General features: G+C 45.6%; 1 protein-coding gene across 6 annotated transcripts in view; it reads right to left on the reverse strand.

The window, feature by feature from the left end:
* The window catches only part of CNOT2 (CCR4-NOT transcription complex subunit 2), a 234,323-nt gene that overhangs the window by 82,359 nt on the left and 131,317 nt on the right, over positions 1 to 20,647 (reverse strand). For all 6 annotated transcript variants that reach the window (XM_063927475.1, XM_063927472.1, XM_063927471.1 and 3 more), the window contains 3 exons: positions 10,742 to 10,867; positions 8,836 to 8,960; positions 5,771 to 5,891 (listed from right to left, as the gene is read on the reverse strand). In XM_063927475.1, coding sequence (XP_063783545.1) covers positions 5,771 to 5,891; positions 8,836 to 8,960; positions 10,742 to 10,867 — 372 coding nt within the window. The remainder of the gene's footprint in view (positions 1 to 5,770; positions 5,892 to 8,835; positions 8,961 to 10,741; positions 10,868 to 20,647) is intronic.

Consider the following 20,647-nt stretch of genomic DNA (forward strand, 5'->3'; position numbering starts at 1 on the left):
CAAGGTGCCTCGCTCTGCTACCGCTGCTCTAGGCACATGTTACCGTTCCCAATTGTAATTCACGTGGATCGTAAAGTATGAAAAAGTTCAAAAAAAATTAAAATAAAAAATTGGTGAAAACCTCATACCTCACCTAGTAGCCATGTCGACCTAGAAACCATGTCTAATTGTGGTCAACCTAGAGACCAGATACCAGGAGAACATATACAGTAGGTTATAAAAGAAAATCCATCCAATGTAAATTATTTATAGCAGAAGTCACTGTATCAAAACACTGCAGAATACTTTTTATACTGTCACAAAACTCCATAACAATTTTAAATATCCGTATAATTTACAGGGAGGCATTACTCCATAAATTGTCCTTCAGTAAACTCGAATCGTAAAAATAAGAATTTACTCACCGGTAATTCTATTTCTCGTAGTCCGTAGTGGATGCTGGGAACTCCGTAAGGACCATGGGGAATAGCGGGCTCCGAAGGAGGCTGGGCACTCTAGAAAGATCTTAGACTACCTGGTGTGCACTGGCTCCTCCCACTATGACCCTCCTCCAAGCCTCAGTTAGGACACCGTGCCCGGACGAGCGTACACAATAAGGAAGGATTTTGAATCCCGGGTAAGACTCATACCAGCCACACCAATCACACCGTATAACTCGTGATATGAAACCCAGTTAACAGTATGAAACAACCGAGCCTCTCAACAGATGGCTCAACAATAACCCGATTTAGTTAACAATAACTACGTACAAGTATTGCAGATACACCGCACTTGGGACGGGCGCCCAGCATCCACTACGGACTACGAGAAATAGAATTACCGGTGAGTAAATTCTTATTTTCTCTGATGTCCTAGTGGATGCTGGGAACTCCGTAAGGACCATGGGGATTATACCAAAGCTCCCAAACGGGCGGGAGAGTGCGGATGACTCTGCAACACCGAATGAGAGAACTCCAGGTCCTCCTCAGCCAGGGTATCAAATTTATAGAATTTTGCAAACGTGTTTGCCCCTGACCAAGTAGCAGCTCGGCAAAGTTGTAAAGCCGAGACCCCTCGGGCAGCCGCCCAAGATGAGCCCACCTTCCTTGTGGAATGGGCATTGACAGATTTTGGCTGTGGTAGGCCTGCCACAGAATGTGCAAGCTGAATTGTACTACAAATCCAACGAGCAATAGTCTGCGTAGAAGCAGGAGCACCCAGCTTGTTGGGTGCATATAGGATAAACAGCGAGTCAGATTTTCTGACTCCAGCCGTCCTGGAAACATATATTTTCAGGGCCCTGACCACGTCTAACAACTTGGAGCCCTCCAAGTCCCTAGTAGCCGCAGGCACCACAATAGGCTGGTTCATGTGAAACGCTGACACCACCTTAGGGAGAAACTGGGGACGAGTCCTCAATTCTGCCCTATCCATATGGAAAATCAGATAAGGGCTTTTACAGGACAAAGCCGCCAATGACCACCTTCCACGTGAGATATTTCAGATCCACGGTTTTTAGTGGTTCAAACCAAAGTGATTTTAAGAAACTCAACACCACGTTGAGATCCCAAGGTGCCAAAGGGGGCACAAACGGGGGCTGAATATGCAGCACTCCCTTTACAAAAGTCTGAACTTCAGGTACTGAAGCTAGTTCTTTTTGAAAGAAAATCGACAGAGCCGAGATCTGTACCTTAATGGAGCCCAGTTTTAGGCCCATATTCACTCCTGCTTGCAGGAAATGCAGAAATCGACCTAGTTGAAATTCCGCTGTTGGGGCCTTTTTTGGCCTCACACCATGCAACATACTTCCGCCATATGCGGTGATAATGATTTGCTGTAACCTCTTTCCTAGCTTTAATAAGCGTAGGAATGACTTCCTCCGGACTGCCCTTTTCCTTCAGGATCCGGCGTTCAACCGCCATGCCGTCAAACGCAGCCGCGGTAAGTTTTGGAACAGACAGGGCCCCTGCTGCCGCAGGTCCTGTCTGAGCGGCAGAGGCCATGGGTCCTCTGATATAATTTTTTGAAGTTCTGGGTACCAAGCTCTTCTTGGCCAATCCGGAACCACGAGTATCGTTCTTACTCCTCGCCGCCTTATTATTATTCTCAATACCTTTGGTATGAGGGGCAGAGGAGGGAACACATAAAACGACTGGTACACCCACGGTGTTACCAGAGCGTCCACAACTATCGCCTGAGGGTCCCTTGACCTGGCGCAATATCTTTTATAGCTTTTTGTTGAGGCGGGACGCCATCATGTCCACCTGTGGCCTTTCCCAAAGGTGTACAATCCTTTGGAAGACTTCTGGATGAAGTCCCCACTCTCCCGGGTGGAGGCCGTGTCTGCTGAGAAGATCAGCTTCCCAGTTGTCCACTCCGGGAATGAACACTGTTGACAGTGCTAACACATGATTTTCCGCCCATCGGAGAATCCTTGTGGCTTTTTGCCATCGCCATCCTGCTTCTTGTGTCGCCCTGTTGGTTTACATGGGCGACCGCCGTGATGTTGTCTGATTGGATCAGTACCGGCTGGTTTTGAAGCAGAGGTCTTGCCTGTGTAGAGAAGTCACCTGACTTGACCAAAGTCCTTGGAATTTTCTTCCCTGTGTTACTGCCCCCAGCCTCAAAGGCTGGCCTCCATGGTCACTAGGACCTAGTCCAGTATGTCGAACCTGCGGCCCTCCTTAAGATGGGCACTCTGCAGCCACCATTTTAGAGATACCCTGGTCCTTGGAGACAGGGTTATCAGCCGATGCATTTGAAGATGCGATCCGGACCACTTGTCCAACAGGTCCCACTGAAAAATTCTTGCATGGAACCTGCCGAATGGGATTGCTTCGTAGGAAGCTACCCTTATTCCCAGGATTCGCGTGCAATGATGCACCGATACCTGTTTTGGCTTCAGGAGGTCTCTGACTAGAGATGACAGCTCCTTGGCTTTCTCCTCCCGGAGAAACACTTATTTCTGGTCTGTGTCCAGAACCATCCCCAGGAACAGTAGACGTGTCATAGGAACCAGCTGTGACTTTGGACTGTTTAGAATCCAACTCTGCTGTTGTAGCACTTTCCAAAATAGTGCTACCCCGACTAGCAACTGCTCCTTGGACCATCCTTGATGTCCTGGGATACCATGTAATCCCCCTCGTCCAGGCTTGCAATAACCGCCCCGAGCGATTCCATCTTGAACTTGAATTTTTTTATGTATGTGTTCAAGGATTTTAATATAAATGGGTCACACCGAACCATGCGGTTTTGGTACCCCAACCCGTGTAAAATAGTAACCCCGTCCTTGTTGAAGTAGGGGCATTTGAGTATTACCTGTTGGGAATACTGCTTATTAATTGCCTTTAGTACAGCCTCCATGCCTGAGGGAGTTGTCGGCAAGCCATAATCTAGGAAACGGCTGGGGGGAGATATCTCGAATTCCAGCTTGTACCCCTGACATACTTCTTGAAAGAAACAGGGATCCACCTGTGAGCGAGCCCACTTATCTCTGAAATTTTTTAGACGGCCCCCCACCGTACCTGGCTACACCTGTGGAGCCCCCGCGTCATGCTGTGGGCTCAGAGGAAGCGAGAGAAGAATTTTGAATCTGGGAGCAGGCTGACTGGTGCAGCTTTTTCCCTCTTCCCTTGTCTCTGTACAAAAGGGAAACGCCTTTGACCCGCTTGCTTTTCTGAAGCCGAAAGGACTGTACCTGATACAGTGCTTTCTTAGTCTGTGAGGAAACCTGAGGTAAAAATATTTCTTCCCAGCTGTGGCTGTGGATACGAAGTCCCAGAGACCATCCCCAAATAATTCCTCACCCTTATAAGGCAGAATCCTTTTAAAGTCAGCATCACCTGTCCCGTGACAGGTCTCTAATACCCTCCTGACAGAATGGACATTACATTCATTTTGGATGCCAGCCGGCAAAATATCCCTCTGTGCATCCCTCATATATAAGACGACGTCTTTAATATGTTCTCATGTTTGACAGGGTCACCGACCACGCTGCAGCAGCACGATCTGCAGGTCTCCGTCTAGTACCTGAGTGTGTAAATACAGACTTCAGGATATCCTCCTGTCTTTTATCAACAGGTACCTTCAAAGTGGCCGTTCCTAAAACGGCAGTGCCACCTTTTTTGACAACCGTGTGAGCGCCTTATCCACCCTAGGGGATATCTCCCAGCGTAACTTATCCTCCTGGCGGGAAAGGGTACGCCATCAGTAACTTTTTAGAAATTACCAGTTTCTAAACGGGGGAACCCACGCTTTTCACACACTTCATTTATTCATCTGATGGGGGAACAAAACACTGCCTGTTTTTTCTCCCCAAACCTAAAAACCCATTATAGAGGTGCTTGGGTTAATGTCAGAAATGTGTAACACATTTTTTATTGCCGGGATCAAGTCACGGATGTTCCTAGTGGATTGTGTATATGTCTCAACCTTGTCGACACTGGAGTCAGACTCCGTGTCGACATCTGTGTCTGCCATCTGAGAGAGCGGGCGTTTTTGAGCCCCTGATGGCCTTTGAGACGCCTGGGCAGGCGCGGGCTGAGAAGCCGGCTGTCCCACAGCTGTTACGTCATCCATCCTTTTATGTAAGGAGTTGACACTGTCGGTTAATACCTTTTACCTATCCATCCACTCTGGTGTCGGCCCCACAGGGGGCTACATCACATATATCGGCCTCTGCTCCGTCACCATATAAGCCTCCTCATTCAACATGTCGACACAGCCGTACCGACACACCGCAGACACACAGGGAATGCTCTAAACGAGGACAGGACCCACAAAAGCCCTTAGGGGGGACAGAGTGAGAGTATGCCAGCACACACCAGAGCGCTATATAATGCAGGGACTAACTGAGTTATGTCCCCTATAGCTGCTTTTTTTATATAATGTATACTGCGCCTAAATTAAATGCCCCCCCTCTCTTTTTTAACCCTTTTCTGTGTTGTAAACTGCAGGGGAGAGCTAGGGAGCTTCCCTCCAACGGAGCTGTGAGGGAAAATGGCGCCAGTGTGCTTGAGGTAGATAGCTCCGCCCCTTTTCCGCGGACTATTCTCCCGCTTTTTTATGGAATCTGGCAGGGGTATTTACCTCATATATAGCCCCTGGGGCTATATATTGAGGTATTTTTGCCAGCCAAGGTGTTTTTATTGCTGCCTCAGGGCGCCCCCCCCCCCAGCGCCCTGCACCCTCAGTGACCGGAGTGTGAAGTGTGTGAGAGGAGCAATGGCGCACAGCTGCAGTGCTGTGCGCTACCTTGGTGAAGACTGAGTCTTCATGCCGCCGATTTTCCGGACCATCTTCTTGCTTCTGGCTCTGTAAGGGGGACGGCGGCGCGGCTCCGGGACCGAACACCAAGGACTGGGCCTGCGGTCGATCCCTCTGGAGCTAATGGTGTCCAGTAGCCTAAGAAGCCCAATCCGGCTGCAAGCAGGCGAGTTCGCTTCTTCTCCCCTTAGTCCCTCGCTGCAGTGAGCCTGTTGCCAGCAGGTCTCACTGAAAATAAAAAAAACCTAAGTCTATTTCTTTCTAAGAGCTCAGGAGAGCCCCTAGTGTGCATCCAACCTCGGCCGGGCACGAAATCTAACTGAGGCTTGGAGGAGGGTCATAGTGGGAGGAGCCAGTGCACACCAGGTAGTCTAAGATCTTTCTAGAGTGCCCAGCCTCCTTCGGAGTCCGCTATTCCCCATGGTCCTTACAGAGTTCCCAGCATCCACTAGGACGTCAGAGAAAGTACAGTATGTACTGATAAAATGCAAAAAAAGGCTGAAAATAAATGTATTAGACAATTTACCATCCGGTAAGACCTGTATCCCTTTTTTCTGCTGGTTATTATTTTGCGTTGTTGAACTTTTGTCCCCTGGAAATTTGGGCCCATCTGTACTTGAAGCAGTCTTTCCCGATGTATTTAAATTCTGCACGTAAACAAATAAGAGCTTTATTTTCCTATGCACTGAAAAATAAAATAAACATTTCTGAGACAGTCACGATTTATCCGCTGACCCACGGATCCGCCAGCCGAGTTACAGAGTGGTAAAGCTATACACACTTACCAATCTGATGATCTGTGGGGGTGATTCAATAGTTTTTTATGCATGCCATCCACTAGATAAGTGCTCAAAGGCAGCAATTCAATTATTCTCATGTTCAGGCGTGAGCTCCACATTTCTGCTCACAGCCTCCTGAGGTGGTGATTAGAAATGTGTGAAAAGTGTCCCATTTGGGCACCCAAACTGGACTTTTTGAATGGCGGGCACTATTTTAGTCGTGATTGGTGTTTGGTGGTTTTTTTTTTGTTTTTTTTTGCTGATGGGTGCCCAAAACAAATTTGAATCACCTACAGTATGTCTGGTCAGACATCAGAACTGGGTGGCCATTTAAATTTGTCCATCCAGTTGCGAAGACATTGTTGATGGTTCCTACAGACACGTAAGTTGTCAGTCAGGCAGGGGGGTTAGATTTGGGTAGGGTGTGTTCAAACTGAAATCTAAATTGCTGCGTATATATAAAGCAGCCAGTAACACTAACAACAACTCTGAATAACCCCCATAGTTCTGTTTTGGGTGTTTAAGTGTTGACTTAGACAGAATCAATTTGAACAAAAGCAAAAACCAAACAAAAGGTGCTTCATTCTGTACTGTCAAATTGCTAAAAAAAAACAATTTAGGATTCAATTGAATACATCACTCCTTTTCTACTTGTAAATGTGTTGACAGGGTGGTGTTGCCCACAGAAAAAATAATAATAATAATAATCAGAAATGTGCAATACTTATACCAACTAGCCACATTAGAACAAAACAACAAATAACCTACTCTTGCACTCAACAAAATCATCCTATATACAGATCTGTCCTCACACATCTTGCCTCAATAAGCCATGGAGCGGAGATGCCTGGCATGAGTGAGATGACAGGTCTCATATAACTCTGTTAGAGTCAGGCATCTTTTTTGCCGAAAATGCGTCTTATTCACTTACATCTAGCCTACCTGCACGTTAAACAGCCCTTCTAATCACGCCGTAACTCGGTAGCACAGAGCGGCTTTTTGTGCAACCTTTTCCATTAAAAATATGTCTTATTCGCATACTGATACAGATAGGACGCACGTGCAGACTATTATGATATGCAGCATGTCTAGATTCTGTATGTGACCGTTTCTGTATCAGAATATGAAATGCTACGTTAGTGTTTTCTAGGAAAACAGTGTAGCGTAGCATTTCATACAGTATGCACAGGCGCGATCAAATGCAGAATATAAACATGTCGCATATCATTTTAATCAGAAGAGTCTGCACGTGCGTCCTATTCTCATCATTTTGCGAATAAGAAACATTTAAATGGAAAAAGTTGCACAAAAAGCTGCTCTGTGCTACCGTGTCATGGCAGGACTAGAAGGGCTGTTTAACATGCAGGTAGGCTAGATGTAAGTGGATACATCTGTATAAGAACCAAGGTGTCACCAAAGACCCACATACAAACAAACGAAAAAGATGTAACACACTGATGCCAAGAAAGGAATATTCCAGTCCATTTAGGTCTCTGGGTGTAATAAATTAGAAGAGCAACAGGAAAAAAAAACACACAAAAAAAAACGTAATACATATTTAGGGGTGTATTCAATAGATGTCGGATCCTTTCTGACGGAAATTATCCAACATCTCAGTATTCAATGAGCGCCCAAATCAGACAGGATTTGGCCGTTCCCAACAGTGCCAATCCGACTTTTTTTTTAAAAGTCGAATTGACATTGTCGGAAACGGGGCTAAAACCTGTCGGATTTTATCCGCGAATCCGACAAAACACGTGGATCTGCGGTTAATCTGCTGATCCACGAGTTTTCAGACAAGTCCGAATTCCTGACTTGTCGGAAAAATGGAGGGACAATTAAATAGGTAAAGTCAGAAACTGCAGTCTTTCCAACAAGACGGCAGTTTCCGACAAGCATTGAATACTGCCCATGGTGAGAAAACACTCTCAGTTCATTTTCTCAGTAACAGTTCAAGATGTCTTACTGATTGGAGAACATGTGGAAAAAAAAAATTATAGTATAGTATGCATATATAATCTTGACTCTTTGTGTGACACTTCAAACTACTATTCAAGCCACCATGTTATAAGTGTTATAGCCTAATCACCTGAAGCAAAAGAGATAGTATTCCACAACAAATATCCGACACTGGGGAACAACCTATAAACTCCAGGTGTTCCCATTCTGGTAATGTGCTTACAGTATACATTCTTGTTAGTAGGATGCCTGCTGCATATATTCAGGTCTGGTGACTGAACTACATAACACTCTGACTTGGATAGGGATGTGAAGTGTCCCACAGGGTGTTGAGATTATATATACACATACTAAACTGTGAATATCTTAGTTTTTTCCTTATTTTCTTCAATCATGAGGTACAAGAGAAATCTTGAAAGATATTACTGAGAAAATGGACTGAGTGTTTCCAGTCTCTCCTTACTGTTTATACATCACGACATTTGATTTTTCCTGTTTCGTCTTCTGACTTATTACACCCAGAAACATATACGGACTGGAATAGTCCTTTATTAATTGGCTCTTTAAATCAAGCAGCTGAATGTGCCGAAGACCTGGCGGCTTTGAAAAGCACCAGATAGTAAATTTAGAACAAAGTCTTACTAAAATACCTGAACATTTCGTGTCAATTTTAGTGTGACATACCTAATTAATAAACCAATAAGGGACATCCTTGAATTCTTGACTTCTACTGTGCTAATAACCTGAATCAATACATCCAATACACATAGCAGAAGCAGGAAAGGGTTACATTCCTAATTAATACATATCATCCAACTGATGCGCAATAATGTGTTACAATCACTCTACGTACAGATTTGCTGTCATCATTGCTCGATGTTGGATCTTTGTAGCTGGAACCTGGTAATGCGGGGAAGTCCTCGTTGTGTATTGAGAAGTCCTGAGACTGCTCGCTTGCTGGTTTTGTTACCATACCGACTGTATAAGGAGAATAAGACAATCATATTAGTCACCACATAAAATAATTATATTAAGTTTTTGTCTGAACTGTGAAACCCAGTTAAGAGCAGAGTATGTACTGCGAGATTTTACACCGCAACACTATTATCTGCTGTAAGCACTCCAGCCCACGGTGTGGTACGGCTGATGAGGGTATTATACTCTAACACAATGTACACATGTTGTGAAGAAAAACTTAAACCTCCAGTTCTATATTATTTGGGGTGTCAAACCTTTGAAGTTTACACAATAATGATAAATGGATCTAATTCACATTTCAGCAGTTTTTTTCTTAACACTCAGTACGGTTTCTATAAACTATGGAAACACATATTAATCATTAAGTTATCGAAAGCTAATTAAGGCTATCAAATACTGCAAATGACAATCTCAGTTGTTTAGGAGCAGTACCGTATTTGAGCATTTAAAAACAATATGATAATAATTACTGCTCACTCTATGTGCTGAGTGCAGGTCAGTAAGGAGGGCATATTTACATTTTGAAAGGCAAAATTTTAGAAATGCTGTAGTGACATATCACATCTAAAATTTTGTCCTCCTTTATGAGATATAGGGCCTAATTCAAGGTTGGTCGCAGTAGCAAAATCTCTCTCTAGTGGGCATAACATGTGCAGAGAGTGATCAAACTAAAATCTAAATTGCAGTATAAAAATAAAGCAGCTGGTATTTACCTTGCACGGAAACAATAAAACCCATCCAAATCTAACTCGCTCTGCACGTTATATACCCCCACCGTGCAGTGCACATGGTTCTGCAATCAACCTTAGGGTAGGGTCACACATAGCTACCGGAAGGAGACTGCACATAGGCGCCTATGAAGGCGCCCACACATGTGCGGCAGTCCTGCCGCTGTCGGATCCAACTGCAGCATGCTGCGGTTGGGCTGGACGGGACGACGACGGGATTTCAGTGTGAACACATACATTTCAATGTCTGTGTGCACACAGTGCGGCTGTGTTCTATGAAATCCTGTGTGCCACTGGCCGGATCCTGTTCTGCGTCAAACACAAACCCCCTTCCCGGCAAAGCGGGTCCCATTCAGCGGGACCCGCTTGGCCGCTATGTGTGGCCCTACCCTTAAATTAGGCACATAGTTCAGTTACCTTTAACTAAATAGATTATCACTTTATTTTGGGTGTTATTTTAAGATATTCCAACATTAAAATGAATTCCGTTTGGGACAGAGTGATGCTAGCTTCTCAAGGAGCTACACACACATATATAATATATATATTGTATAGATATATATAGATATATATATATATATATACACACACACACACACACACACACACACACATATGTGTTAAGAATTAACCAGTTTAATTTTATAAATTCTCCTAAGAGGAAACTCTTCATCAGAATATGTATTAGTAACACAAACTACCACGAAACAGATGCATCTCTGCATAGCCTGACATAACACACTACATGATGTGCTTAAACTTAATCAAACAATGCTAGATTTCTGGCTGTAACCAGCGGATCCTCTATATGCCTAACTAAAGCATTGATTGCAGGATTAAGGCTTTATACTACATCAGCTGCACATAAGCAAAGTATCCCTGAAAACACAGCATTAGAAAAGTCAAAGCTAGAGGCCCACATTAATAAATTCTGTAGAGATTGTTGGCAATAGCTCATTACTTCAAATGACTCATTCCAGATCCTAATTACATGATAACCAACAGCCTGCAATTGGGTACATATAGTCAGACAATTTCCTGGTATTGCCATACCGTAAGGAGCCCTTCCCGCCAAAGGGTTTATTAATGGAGTAGGGTTGCCACTTCCTTCCCTCCTATTTCTATCGGCTAGTGCTGGGAAATCTGAAAGGTCCAAACCCGTCACATTTTCACTTCCGTCTGAAATAGAGGAGGATAGGTTACTGTTACTGATGAATGAAAGAGAGGCAAAGTAGAATGGAAAAGAGAGAATACGGAAACGTTTTTGGCATGATCAGGATGCGGATATGAACACAAGAGAGCTAGAGATCACCAACTACACAAATGTAAAGGACATAGCAAACGTTTCTTGCTTTTTGGAAATCTACACAAGACCAATTTTATTTACAGGGAACAGTTCCTTCCTGGCAATAATTCCTGTGACAATGTAATAAATCATATAATAAACAACCTTTACCAGGCCAACTCGAGTTGATAAAAAAAAAAAAAATAAGAATTTACTTACCGATAATTCTATTTCTCATAGTCCGTAGTGGATGCTGGGAACTCCGTAAGGACCATGGGGAATAGCGGCTCCGCAGGAGACTGGGCACAAAAAGTAAAAGCTTTAGACTAGCTGGTGTGCACTGGCTCCTCCCCCTATGACCCTCCTCCAAGCCTCAGTTAAGATACTGTGCCCGGACGAGCGTACACAATAAGGAAGGATCTTGAATCCCGGGTAAGACTCATACCAGCCACACCAATCACACTGTACAACCTGTGATCTAAACCCAGTTAACAGTATGATAACCGTAGGAGCCTCTGAAAAGATGGCTTCCAACAATAAACAACCCGATTTGTTTGTAACAATAACTATATACAAGTATTGCAGACAATCCGCACTTGGGACGGGCGCCCAGCATCCACTACGGACTATGAGAAATAGAATTATCGGTAAGTAAATTCTTATTTTCTCTGACGTCCTAGTGGACTCTGGGAACTCTGTAAGGACCATGGGGATTATACCAAAGCTCCCAAACGGGCGGGAGAGTGCGGATGACTCTGCAGCACCGAATGAGAGAACTCCAGGTCCTCCTCAGCCAGGGTATCAAATTTGTAGAATTTAGCAAACGTGTTTGCCCCTGACCAAGTAGCTGCTCGGAAAAGTTGTAAAGCCGAGACCCCTCGGGCAGCCGCCCAAGATGAGCCCACCTTCCTTGTGGAATGGGCTTTTACAGATTTTGGCTGTGGCAGGCCTGCCACAGAATGTGCAAGTTGAATTGTACTACAAATCCAACGAGCAATCGTCTGCTTAGAAGCAGGAGCACCCAGCTTGTTGGGTGCATACAGTATAAACAGCGAGTCAGATTTTCTGACTCCAGCCGTCCTGGAAACATATATTTTCAGGGCCCTGACTACTTCCAGCAACTTGGAGTCCTCCAAGTCCCTAGTAGCCACAGGTACCACAATAGGTTGATTCATGTGAAACGCTGAAACCACCTTAGGGAGAAATTGAGGACGAGTCCTCAATTCCGCCCTATCCGAATGAAATATCAGGTAAGGGCTTTTATAGGATAAAGCCGCCAATTCTGATACGCGCCTGGCTGAAGCCAGGGCCAACAGCATTACCACTTTCCATGTGAGATATTTCAAATCCACTGTGGCAAGTGGTTCAAACCAATGTGATTTTAGGAACCCTAAAACTACATTGAGATCCCAAGGTGCCACTGGAGGCACAAAAGGAGGCTGTATATGCAGTACCCCTTTGACAAACGTCTGAACTTCAGGCACTGAAGCCAGTTCTTTCTGGAAGAAGATCGACAGGGCCGAAATTTGAACCTTAATGGATCCTAATTTTAGGCCCATAGACAATCCTGCTTGCAGGAAATGTAGGAAACGACCCAGTTGAAATTCCTCCGTAGGGGCCTTCTTGGCCTCACACCACGCAACATATTTTCGCCAAATGCGATGATAATGTTTTGCAGTTACATCCTTACTGGCCTTGATCAGGGTAGGGATGACTTCATCTGGAATGCCTTTTTCCTTCAGGATCCGGCGTTCAACCGCCATGCCGTCAAACGCAGCCGCGGTAAGTCTTGGAACAGACAAGGTCCCTGCTGGAGCAGGTCCTTCCTTGGAGGTAGAGGCCACGGGTCCTCCGTGAGCATCTCTTGCAGCTCCGGGTACCAAGTTCTTCCTGGCCAATCCGGAGCCACGAGTATCGTTCTTACTCCTCTCCTTCTTATGATTCTCAGTACTTTTGGTATGAGAGGAAGAGGAGGGAACACATATACCGACTGGAACACCCACGAGGTTACCAGAGCGTCCACCGCTATTGCCTGAGGGTCCCTTGACCTGGCGCAATATCTGTCCAGTTTATTGTTGAGACGGGACGCCATCATGTCCACCTTTGGTTTTTCCCAACGGTTTACAATCACTTGGAAGACTTCTGGATGAAGTCCCCACTCCCCCGGGTGGAGGTCGTGTCTGCTGAGGAAGTCTGCTTCCCAGTTGTCCACTCCCGGAATGAACACTGCTGACAGTGCTATCACATGATTTTCCGCCCAGCGGAGAATCCTTGCAGCTTCTGCCATTGCCCTCCTGCTTCTTGTGCCGCCCTGTCTGTTTACGTGGGCGACAGCCGTGATGTTGTCCGACTGGATCAATACCGGTTGACCCTGAAGCAGAGGCCTTGCTTGACTCAGGGCATTGTAAATGGCCCTTAGCTCTAGGATATTTATGTGAAGAGACGTTTCCATGCTTGACCACAAGCCCTGGAAATTTCTTCCCTGTGTGACTGCTCCCCAGCCTCTCAGGCTGGCATCCGTGGTTACCAGCATCCAATCCTGAATGCCGAATCTGCGGCCCTCTAGAAGATGAGCCTTCTGTAACCACCACAGGAGAGATACCCTTGTCCTTGGAGATAGGGTTATCCGCTGATGCATCTGAAGATGCGATCCGGACCATTTGTCCAGCAGATCCCACTGAAAAGTTCTTGCATGGAATCTTCCGAATGGAATCGCTTCGTAAGAAGCCACCATTTTTCCCAGGACTCTCGTGCACTGATGCACTGACACTTGTCCTGGTTTTAGGAGGTTCCTGACTAGCTCGGATAACTCCCTGGCCTTCTCCTCTGGGAGAAACACCTTTTTCTGGACTGTGTCCAGAATCATCCCTAGGAACAGTAGACGTGTTGTCGGAATCAGCTGTGATTTTGGGATATTTAGAATCCACCCGTGCTGACGTAGCACTACCTGAGATAGTGCTACTCCGACCTCTAACTGTTCCCTGGACCTTGCCCTTATCAGGAGATCGTCCAAGTAAGGGATAATTAATACGCCTTTTCTTCGAAGAAGAATCATCATTTCGGCCATTACCTTGGTAAAGACCCGTGGTGCCGTGGACAATCCAAACGGCAGCGTCTGAAACTGATAATGACAGTTTTGTATCACAAACCTGAGGTACCCTTGGTGAGAAGGGTAGATTGGGACATGGAGATAAGCATCCTTGATGTCTAGAGATACCATATAGTCCCCTTCTTCCAGGTTCGCTATCACTGCTCTGAGTGACTCCATCTTGAATTTGAACCTTTTTATGTAAGTGTTCAAAGATTTTAGATTTAAAATTGGTCTCACCGAGCCGTCCGGCTTCTGTACCACAAACAGCGTGGAATAATACCCCTTTCCCTGTTGTAGGAGGGGTACCTTGATTATCACCTGCTGGGAATACAGCTTGTGAATAGCTTCCAATACTGCCTCCCTGTCGGAGGGAGACGTTGGTAGAGCAGACTTCAGGAACCGGCGAGGGGGAGACGTCTCGAATTCCAATTTGTACCCCTGTGATACTACCTGCAGGATCCAGGGGTCCACTTGCGAGTGAGCCCACTGCGCGCTGAAATTCTTGAGACGGCCCCCCACCGTGCCCGAGTCTGCTTGCAGAGCCCCAGCGTCATGCTGAGGACTTGGCAGAAGCGGGGGAGGGCTTCTGCTCCTGGGAAGAGGCTGCATGGTGCAGTCTTTTTCCCCTTCCTCTGCCCCGGGGCAGGAACAAGCGGCCTTTTTCCCTCTTGCCCTTATAGGGACGAAAGGACTGGGTTTGAAAAGACGGTGTCTTTTTCTGCTGAGAGGTGACCTGGGGTAAAAAGGTGGATTTTCCAGCCATTGCTGTGGCCACCAGGTCCGATAGACCGACCCCAAATAACTCCTCCCCTTTATACGGCAATACTTCCATATGTCGTTTGGAATCCGCATCACCTGACCACTGTCGCGTCCATAACGTTCTTCTGGCAGAAATGGACATCGCACTTACTCTAGATGCCAGGGTGCAAATATCCCTCTGTGCATCTCGCATATATAGTAATGCATCCTTTAAATGCTCTATAGTTAATAATATACTGTCCCTATCCAGGGTATCAATATTTTCAGTCAGGGAATCCGACCAAGCCACTCCAGCGCTGCACATCCAGGCTGAGGCGATCGCTGGTCGCAGTATAACACCGGTATGTGTGTATATACCTTTTAAGATATTTTCCAGCCTTCTATCAGCTGGTTCCTTGAGAGCGGCCGTATCAGGAGACGGTAACGCCACTTGTTTTGATAAGCGTGTGAGCGCCTTATCTACCCTAGGGGGTGTTTCCCAACGTGCCCTAACCTCTGGCGGGAAAGGGTATAGTGCCAATAATTTATTAGAAATCAGCAGTTTTTTATCGGGGGAAACCCACGCTTTATCACACACCTCATTTAATTCATCTGACTCAGGAAAAACCGCTGGTAGTTTTTTCACACCCCACATAATACCCTTTTTTGTGGTACTTGTAGTGTCAGAAATGTTCAATGCCTCCTTCATTGCCGTGATCATGTAACGTGTGGCCCTACTGGACATTACGTTTGTCTAGTCACCGTTGACACTGGATTCAGTATCCGTGTCAGGGTCTGTGTCGACCATCTGAGGTAACGGGCGTTTTAACGCCCCTGACGGTGTCTGAGACGCCTGAACAGGCACTAATTGATTTGTCGGCTGTCTCATGTCGTCAACAGTTTTTTGCAAAGTGCTGACATTGTCACGTAATTCTTTAATTACTACCATCCAGTCAGGTGTCGACTCCCTAGGGGGTGACATCACTAACACAGGCAATTGCTCTGCTTCCACATCATTTTCCTCCTCATACATGTCGACACAATCGTACCGACACCCAGCACACACACAGGGAATGCTCTGATAGAGGACAGGACCCCACTAGCCCTTTGGGGAGACAGAGGGAGAGTTTGCCAGCACACACCAGAGCGCTATATATATACAGGGATAACCTTATATAAGTGTTACTCCCTGTTATAGCTGCTGTATTTATATATTAGCTGCCAATAGTGCCCCCCTCTCTGTTTTACCCTGTTTCTGTAGTGCAGGACTGCAGGGGAGAGTCAGGGAGCCGTCCTTCCAGCGGAGCTGTGAAAGAAAATGGCGCTTGTGTGCTGAGGAGAAAGGCTCCGCCCCCTTCACGGCGGCCTTTTCTCCCGCTTTTTTCGGGAAACTGGCAGGGGATAAATGCATCCATATAGCCCAGGAGCTATATGTGATGCATTTTTTTTAGCCATATAAGGTTTTTATATCGTTTTTATTGCGTCTCAGGGCGCTCCCCCCCAGCACCCTGCACCCTCAGTGACCGGAGTGTGAAGTGTGCTGAGAGCAATGGCGCACAGCTGCAGTGCTGTGCGCTACCTTATTTGAAGACAGGAACGTCTTCTGCCGCCGCTTTCTCCGGACCTCTTCGCTCTTCTGGCTCTGTAAGGGGGCCGGCGGCGCGGCTCCGGGACCCATCCAGGCTGAACCTGTGATCGTCCCTCTGGAGCTAATGTCCAGTAGCCAAGAAGCCTAATCCACTCTGCAGTCAGGTGAGTTCGCTTCTTCTCCCCTTAGTCCCACGATGCAGTGAGCCTGTTGCCAGCAGGACTCACTGAAAATAAAAAACCTATTTAAACTTTTACTTCTAAGCAGCTCAGGAGAGCCACCTAGCTTGCACCCTTCTCGTTCGGGCACAAAAATCTAACTGAGGCTTGGAGGAGGGTCATAGGGGGAGGAGCCAGTGCACACCAGCTAGTCTAAAGCTTTTACTTTTTGTGCCCAGTCTCCTGCGGAGCCGCTATTCCCCATGGTCCTTACGGAGTTCCCAGCATCCACTAGGACGTCAGAGAAAAAAAGTTAACATTCATAAAAATTCTATGACAGGAGCTGGGTTAACCTCATGAAGTGCAGCACAATCAATAAATAGTGAACAGAGTATAGGTGGGTACACACTAGACGATTCACTTCGGGAGCGATATTGCTTATCCTTCCCCTACCCTCCTGGGCGGCGACATAGTGCGCGCGCACTGAACGATATCTCTACTGTGACGCTGTGGCCGGCCTGTACATGCAGTTTTGGACGATAAGTCCAAATTGACCTGCACGCACAGTTGATGGAGTTGCCCAATAACGATGTACGGGAGCGCACAACGGTCGTAGTGTACACACTGGGCGATATTTTAACGGTATCACTCTAATGGGTGAAAATGACAGATATCGTCTAGTGTGCATGCTCCTTATGAACTTAAACCGTCAATACCACCAGGGGCATTAATAGCTCCATCAATTTCAGAATGCACTTTTCCTAGGCTAGGTGGCTAGTCTGAGAGAGAAGTTTTGGAGGGGTAGAAGTCTTAGTAGGTGGACCACAGACATGACACCTAACTGCTCCACACACCTCCCTCTGCAGCTAATTCAATGTAGTATAGAAAAATGTTCACCATTTAGATGGTAACGCAGCTTTGAAACGCGCATCACCACTGTTTATTTGTAAGGTGCAACACAGCACTGTCGGATAGTAAAAATAGTAAATCATGAAATGTTCAAATATAGAAAACAGAACAAGTACATAAAAGAGTGACTAAGTAGGTGTAGATATGAGATGATGGTTAAGCCCCTGCTCTACATACACATATATAAGCATAACAGTAAACATATGGCAGATCATAGACCCAGCATGTTCAGGTGTCAAGAGTTCATTTCGTACTCGGTCAAAAAACAAAACAATGACCCAGTTGTCTGTAGACCATACTTTTAATATAGCACAGCTTGGATGAACGTCATGTGTGCAGGAGGATCTTAAATGAAAAGATAAAACATTTTCATATCTGAAAATCCCCTGTAGTTCTGTTAAAGTATTATCTTTCTGAATCTCCTCCTTAGGGCAGTGTACCAATAATAAGTGATCTGACCTGCTTCACTGGCTCTACCCTTGTATATGAATCAACCAAACAGCAAAGCATTTCTGCTTGGAAAATCTGCCAGGCTAAAATCACATCTAAAGTACCCTTGGTCATCCTTACGCTATAACCTGATGCAGAGGAGTTAGAGAACATGATGTATATATTTAAGTATAAACAGTGTAGTTATTTCATTTTCATTATTTAACCACGTTACACACAAAATTTGATGAATGTTCTGTGAAACAGGCTTTAATGGCTATGGCAAAAATTACCCTTAAAAATAAAGCTGTGCATAGGGATAAAACCTCAGTACCTTTATTTTTCTAAAGTGGCATGGTTTTCTCACACACCGGTCTACACCCTCGCAGGTGGCTGCCTTAAATCAGCCCTACTGATTTGCAGTAAACTGCAAGGCAGAGAACGTGTGACATAAGAGCAATTTGGCGGTGTAGAGCAACGTACGGAGCGACGGTTACACTGTTGCACTTTGCATTTTTTCTCTTAAGGAGCAGTAGAAGCGAGAGGAAAAAAAACTATTTTTTTCTTAAACACTCAGTTTGTTAGTCACTGTTAAAAATACAATAACAAATAAATTATTAGTTCAAAATGGACAAATCCTCTTCTAACTTACACATAAGTTTAGTAAATTTACTATTTGCCAATTTCTACAAGGCAATTGCAGATTCAGCTTATTGGTATTTGTGAATCACAAATATATTTTAAAATCTTTTTGTTTTTTTTGTTTTTTTACTAGATTCAGTGGAATAAAGGAACAGATTTATTCATATTCCACAGAAATTACTGCAAGCACGTTGTGGGCCACGATTACAACCAAACTGAAGCCAGAGCATTAGAATGTTTGAGAGACAGGGCATTATAATGGACACTGCATGTAATGCAGTGATATGTTTGGTAGCTGCTTTGCTCTAGGGGCTGTCTAGATTGAATGATGGGCTGTGCATTGCCTGTAGCCTTAGAGGGGCTGTGCATGCACAGTTATTTACACGGACTGCTATTTATAGGGTGTGACTTGGCATTACTACCAATCATATTCTAGCTATTATTATATTGCATTCTAGAAAAGGATAGACAGAATCTGATATGGGCAACACCACCACTTATCTGTTTTAGTGCACCATTTATCATACGCAACGAGTGCTATCATTCACAAGTTTTAGGAATCGATCATAAATCAGTCCCTCAATCTAATTGTTTAATTATCGAGCTGGGTTTCTAAGGATGAGGTTCTACCCTGATTGGTTTTCTGGCTGAGCAGGTGGGGTCTTCTCTTTCTCCTTTGCAATGCTCTCTAGTCTATCTGTGTCTGGTCTTCCTCCTGGGTGGTCTTCTGTTTGCCGGCGGTCGGGCTCCCGGCGCTCAGTATACCGGCGCCGGGAGCCCGACAGCCGGAATACCGACAATTATTTTCCCTCGTGGGGGTCCACGACCCCCATAGAGGGAGAATAAAATAGTGTGGCGCGCGTAGCGCGCCACCGTGCCCGTAGCGTGGCGAGCGCAGCGAGCCCGCAAGGGGCTCATTTGCGCTCGCCAAGCTGTCGGTAAGCCGGCGGTCGGGCTCCCGGCGCCGGGATGCTGGTCGCCGGGAGCCCGACCGCCGGCCAGCCGTAGTGAACCCTTCCTCCTCTACTACGACAAGTCCTATTGGTTCGGCGATAAGCTTACACTTTGACTGGACAGATATTGACACAGATTCTCCCTTATGGTTTAATGCCTCATATCCTGACCTACTTAAACTCTTCTCTGATAACATTTGGTCGATGAAAGGGGTTACTTCCTTGGGTCAATTGTTTGGTGAGGGTTTTGTTTTTTTTAATCCTTTTTGTAGTTGCAGAGTGAATTTGGTTGATCTCATACCACTTTCAGACAGAAAAGTCTGAAAGTCCTGGCAATTACCCAGCATTTCAATGCCGGATCGTTTTCCTGGGACCTGCCTGACCCCCTTCTCCCACCTTTCACATAGACTTGCAAATTACTGTGTCGTGAATTGTGACCCGGTAATTTGCAGATCAATACGGGTATTTTGTCTGTGTGAAAGTGTCAACCCGGGTCGAAAATAAGAATTTACTTACCGATAATTCTATTTCTCGGAGTCCGTAGTGGATGCTGGGGTTCCTGAAAGGACCATGGGGAATAGCGGCTCCGCAGGAGACAGGGCACAAAAAAGTAAAGCTTTTACCAGATCAGGTGGTGTGCACTGGCTCCTCCCCCTATGACCCTCCTCCAGACTCCAGTTAGGTACTGTGCCCGGACGAGCGTACACAATAAGGGAGGCAATTTGAATCCCGGGTAAGACTCATACCAGCCACACCAATCACACCGTACAACTTGTGATCTAAACCCAGTTAACAGTATGATAACAGAAAGAGCCTCTTAAAGATGGCTCCTTAACAATATAACCCGAATTTGTTAACAATAACTATGTACAGTATTGCAGATAATCCGCACTTGGGATGGGCGCCCAGCATCCACTACGGACTCCGAGAAATAGAATTATCGGTAAGTAAATTCTTATTTTCTCTATCGTCCTAAGTGGATGCTGGGGTTCCTGAAAGGACCATGGGGATTATACCAAAGCTCCCAAACGGGCGGGAGAGTGCGGATGACTCTGCAGCACCGAATGAGAGAATTCCAAGTCCTCTTTTGCCAGGGTATCAAATTTGTAGAATTTTACAAACGTGTTTTCCCCCGACCACGTAGCTGCTCGGCAGAATTGTAATGC

The sequence above is a fragment of the Pseudophryne corroboree genome, chromosome 6 (genome assembly GCF_028390025.1).
Source record: "Pseudophryne corroboree isolate aPseCor3 chromosome 6, aPseCor3.hap2, whole genome shotgun sequence".
Taxonomy (NCBI): domain Eukaryota; kingdom Metazoa; phylum Chordata; class Amphibia; order Anura; family Myobatrachidae; genus Pseudophryne; species Pseudophryne corroboree.